Raw genomic sequence first — 4,593 nt, 5'->3', positions numbered from 1 at the left:
AAAAAAAAAAAAAAAGAAAGAAGCCAGATATAAAAGGACAAATACTATGTGGGTAGTCAAAGTCATAGAGACAACTGCGTGCTGTGGTTTGCACCTGTAGTCCCAGCTCCTAGGGGCTGAGACAGGCTGAGGCAGGAGGATTGCTTGAGAGTAGGAGTTCAAGATCAGCCTGGACAACAAACATAGTGAGACCCTGTCTCTTAAAAAAATTACAAATATGGGTGGTAGGATGATGGTTACCAGGGGCTGGGCAGATGGGGGCATAAGAATTTAATGGGTACAGAGTTTCAGTTTTATAAGATGAGAGAAGAGTTATGGTGATGGATGATGGTTATGGTCATACAATATTATGTATGTGTCTAATACCACTGAACTGTACACTGAAAAGTGGTTAAGAATGTAAATTTTATGTTATATGTGTTTTACCACGTTAAAAATAACTTTTAAAACCATACTGTAATATGATCCTGATGTTACCTGTTTAAAGTTATATTTAAAATGAGAAGGAAATAACTGTTATCTCTGTATGATATTTTAAATTTTCTTTTATACTTAAAACTTCCCCAAATTTTGTATACATATTGTTTTTATTATCAGAAAAAGATAACTTTTTAAACATAGAGGCATAGAAATTTTAAAATAAGACAAGTTAGTAAGAAAAAGAGAATTTTCTACCTGAGATTTTCCTATCTGTTGGGTGTCCTTTTCTGCTTCCTAGAATCATTGTAGTGACCAAGAACTCTTTTCCAGGTGAATCATTTTGCCTTACTTGTCTGCTGACTTTCTTAGGTGAAAGAGACACTTTTGAGTTTGATGCGTTTTGCTTTATCCACAGTCCTGACATGTTTACCCTGACCAATCTTTATCCCCTTACCATCCCCACTTAACAGCTTGTGATTGATTACAAGACAACTGGCATTGTCCTGGCAAAGTCTGCAGCTTCAGAGCAAAGCTGAATCAACTGGCTTATTTGTCCACCTCTGCTAAACTAAATGGCACTGCCATCTCTACTCCTTGTTCCCTTTGTTATTCCCTTAGTAACTGTAGATCAGCACCTGATACTCCAGGAAGGATACTTCATTTTTATGTCTCTGAAATTTGGATGGCAAATTATAATCTTACAATTATAATTGTCAGGAATTTTTCCTTTTTACTGGTTCGTAAAATAATAGTATATCTTATAGTTTTAGCATTTTTTTCTTTTTTAGTTTTAGCATTATTAAATCAAGAAAAATGGGTATTTCTGCATACAATAAAAGCATACAGCAAGGAAAAGGGGGAAAAAGAATATCTGCTAGAATAGTGCTTCCTATAAATAAATGGTTAATGTCTTTCTGTTCTATAGAGTATTTGTGCAGTGAAGGGAGGTTTATTATAGTTATTTTGTTATAGAGGAAAGAAGTTTGGGCTTTTAGTAATAAATTGAAAATTTAAGTCTTCATTTTAGTCCTGCCTACATACACAGTGAGGTAGAGGGAAAGTTGGACTTTTCAGGGCGGTGCCTATGGCTCAGTGAGTAGGGAGCCAGCCCTATATACTGAGAGTGATGGGTTCAAACCCGGCCCCAGCCAAACTGCAACAAAAAAAAAGCTGGACATTGTGGCGGGCGCCTGTAGTCCCAGCTACTTGGGAGGCTGAGGCAAGAGACTCACCTAAGTCCAGGAGTTGGAGGTTGCTATGAACTATGTAACGCCACAGCACTCTACCCAAGGCTATAAAGTGAGACTCTTTGTCTCTGCAAAAAAAAAAAAAAAAAAGTTGGACTTTTCAGAATCTTAGCCAAACCATTACTTTCTATTTGAAAAGCATGACTATAAACCAAATTGTTATTATTTAATATTAATTGGATAGCAAGTATAGGTTGGTGCTGACTCGTCATATCTTCCATCCTTGGCTAGAAAAAGACATCTCAGGTGGTTTGCCTTGTGTTACTTTAAGAGAAAAAGACAACCTTGTGATTGACAACCAAAATGGCTTTTGCGTTGTAAATATGGGTCAGAGCTTTCACTGTGGCTTACAAGCACTCAGTCGGTATTGATAAGAAAGAGGCTGATAATGAGTGCCTTGTGTCTGTAAGACGCATTACCTAGGCTAAAAGAAAGTCTCACATTAGCTCTATAACTATGTAAGACTTGAGATTTCTCTAGCTATTTATTATCATTTAAAAATTACTCCTGGGTCTCTTAGTGCTGGTATCATGTATTTGCTAGAAGGCTTGCAACCACCGAGTCAGTAGAGAGATCCAAGGAGAGGGATGAAAGGGTGGCTTGTCATGCTGCAGTGCTAACTTTTATTCATCTTACACATCCCCTTTCCTGTTCCTGTACCTGCAGCGAAGCTGCCGCCCATGCTGTCGCCACCCTGGCTGAAGCCACCTTACAAGGTGGGGGACAGATCGTCTTGTCTGGGGAAACCGCAGCAGCCGTTGGAGCACTTACTGGAGTCCAAGATGCTAATGGTAAGAGAGCATAAATATTTTATTGAATTCCTTCCCTGTTTCCACTTAAATCTTCTTGATAAGACTGGCAACAAACCCTTCAGAAAGAGGTTGAACCTTGGTTTGAGTTTTTCTTATTTGTAAGTATTTCATGCCTAGGAGTATTCTAGGAGCCTCTGATTCCTTTCATTAGAAGGAGGCTTAGGCATCTCCTGAAGGAAAATGCCATAATAATGGCTACCTAATTGAAATTTTACTTAAAAAGTGATTATTTCACTGTGATAAGACTTGCTGAGAGGCATTTAAAATTTGCTGTTAGGTACATTGTCTTCTTTATTCTCTCATGGGATGGGTTAATCAGTGTCCTTTACTGTAGCAGAGCTCTCTTGTGGAGGAGTGCATCATGGTAAGGTAGAGTGTGTGACTACCTCCAGAAAGGCACTACTGTCTTACCTATCCACAGGGTTAGGCAGCAGCATGTGATGAAGGCACTTTTTCTGGTTGGTACTGTGGGTTCTGCTTCCTATGTGGCCTAACAAAAGACTTCTGGATTTAGCCAATATCATGCTACCATCCCTGCCCTTCTTCCTCAATTCTTTTACTTCCTGAATATTGGTGAATATCTCAAATAAACAAAAGGGATAACATTCGTAGAAATATGGTGGCAAAAATGTACAGCTCCAGTGGATCCAGCTTTTAGGGAAGTACCTCAGAAATCTGGATCAAAGAGGAGGACCAGCCCTGTTCTGAGATACTCTGCATGATTGTTTCTTAGACTTTAAAAAATAGTATATACTTAGATAATTAAGTGGGACAAATTAAGTACTCTATAGTTTTTCAGAAATCATTGCTTTAAAGTCCTAGAAAGAGGGGCTGGGTGCATTGGCTCATGCCTGTAACCCTAGCACTCTGGGAGGTTGAGGCAGGTGGATTGTCTGAGCTCACAAGTTCGAGACCAGCCTGAGCCAGAGCGAGACCCCATCTCTAAAAATAGCCAGGTATTCTGGCAGCTGCCTGTAGTCCTAGCTGCTTGGGAGGCTGAGGCAAGAGAATCACTCCAGCCCAAGAGTTTGAGGTTGCTGCAAGCTATGTAACGCCACAGCACTCTACCAAGGGTGACAAAGTAAGACTCTGTCTCAAAAAAAAAAAAAAAAGAAAGTCCTGGAAAGAGGATAGATAAATAACATATTTTCTTTAGGCAGAAAGTTCCTTAATGGCATTAGTGGCTGAAAGAAAAGTTCTTGGTGCTCTTTTGGGGTAGGCCTCTAAAAACTGAATATGCTGTTAATTGGAAAAGTCATTGAAGAAGTAGGAGGAAACGAAATACTTCTCTCTCTCCAGAGAAGAAATACATAGGATATTAAGAGAGCCATTGTGGCTTCTGAGAATCATTTTCCAACAAGACCCAAAAAAATTTCAATACTAAAATACAACCTTTTTTTCTTAAAAAAAAAAAAAAAAAAACAAAGTAAATTCAATACTAAAATACAACCTGTTTTTTTCTGTAGGTCCAGGGGCTTTCATAAACTAACCTAAATCAAGACAGAGTTGATCTTAGCCACAATGCTGCAGGATAAAGGGCATCTTATAGCCATGCATATTCAAGATGAAATGGACCATAGATAGAATTAAGGAAAACCTCTCTGTAGCAAGAATCCTACCCCTATTTTCTTCCCTTTTTTTATCCCTCATGGTAATTCTGATCTACCCTGAACAATGGGAAGGATATCTGGCTAGGTAGTGTTCTCCTAAAGTATAATTCTTGTAATTCACTATAGAACTGTGGTCTTGGTAGGAGACTTTGTTATCCATTCTAACCAACTTGACATATTTGGGAGAGATCAGACTGCTCTATAGTACTGACTCCTCCCCAGTGTCAGATGAATAAATTTATGTGAAATCTAAGGACCCTCTGAGTTTCTAGCCAATAGTCCTGTTCAGCCATACAATAAAGTTGGACCACATCCACTGCTGTTAATCGCTGGAAGCTGCCTCTTTTAGTAACCTTGAGTTGTTAGAATCAATTGGTGTGATTTCATGTTGTTGGCTGCATTTGTGGTGATTCTGGTTTATATCCTAAAAGCCAGTTCCTCTAGAGCAGACAGGCCCTAGTTTCTGACTGTCAACACTTGCTGAACTCAGGCCTGAAGATTTGG

The 4,593-nt window shown here is 39.0% G+C and overlaps 1 protein-coding gene across 1 annotated transcript in view; it reads left to right on the top strand.

Annotated features, from left to right (window-relative positions):
- NRF1 (nuclear respiratory factor 1) overlaps positions 1 to 4,593 on the top strand; it is a 101,265-nt gene that overhangs the window by 64,532 nt on the left and 32,140 nt on the right. Inside the window, exon 9 of the mRNA XM_003803318.3 lies at positions 2,334 to 2,458. Coding sequence (XP_003803366.1) covers positions 2,334 to 2,458 — 125 coding nt within the window. The remainder of the gene's footprint in view (positions 1 to 2,333; positions 2,459 to 4,593) is intronic.

Source organism: Otolemur garnettii, unplaced genomic scaffold (assembly GCF_000181295.1).
Source record: "Otolemur garnettii isolate 467f Iridium unplaced genomic scaffold, OtoGar3 scaffold00293, whole genome shotgun sequence".
NCBI lineage: Eukaryota > Metazoa > Chordata > Mammalia > Primates > Galagidae > Otolemur > Otolemur garnettii.
Note: the sequence above shows the minus strand (reverse complement) of the source record. Positions and strands in the feature narration are given on the sequence as shown.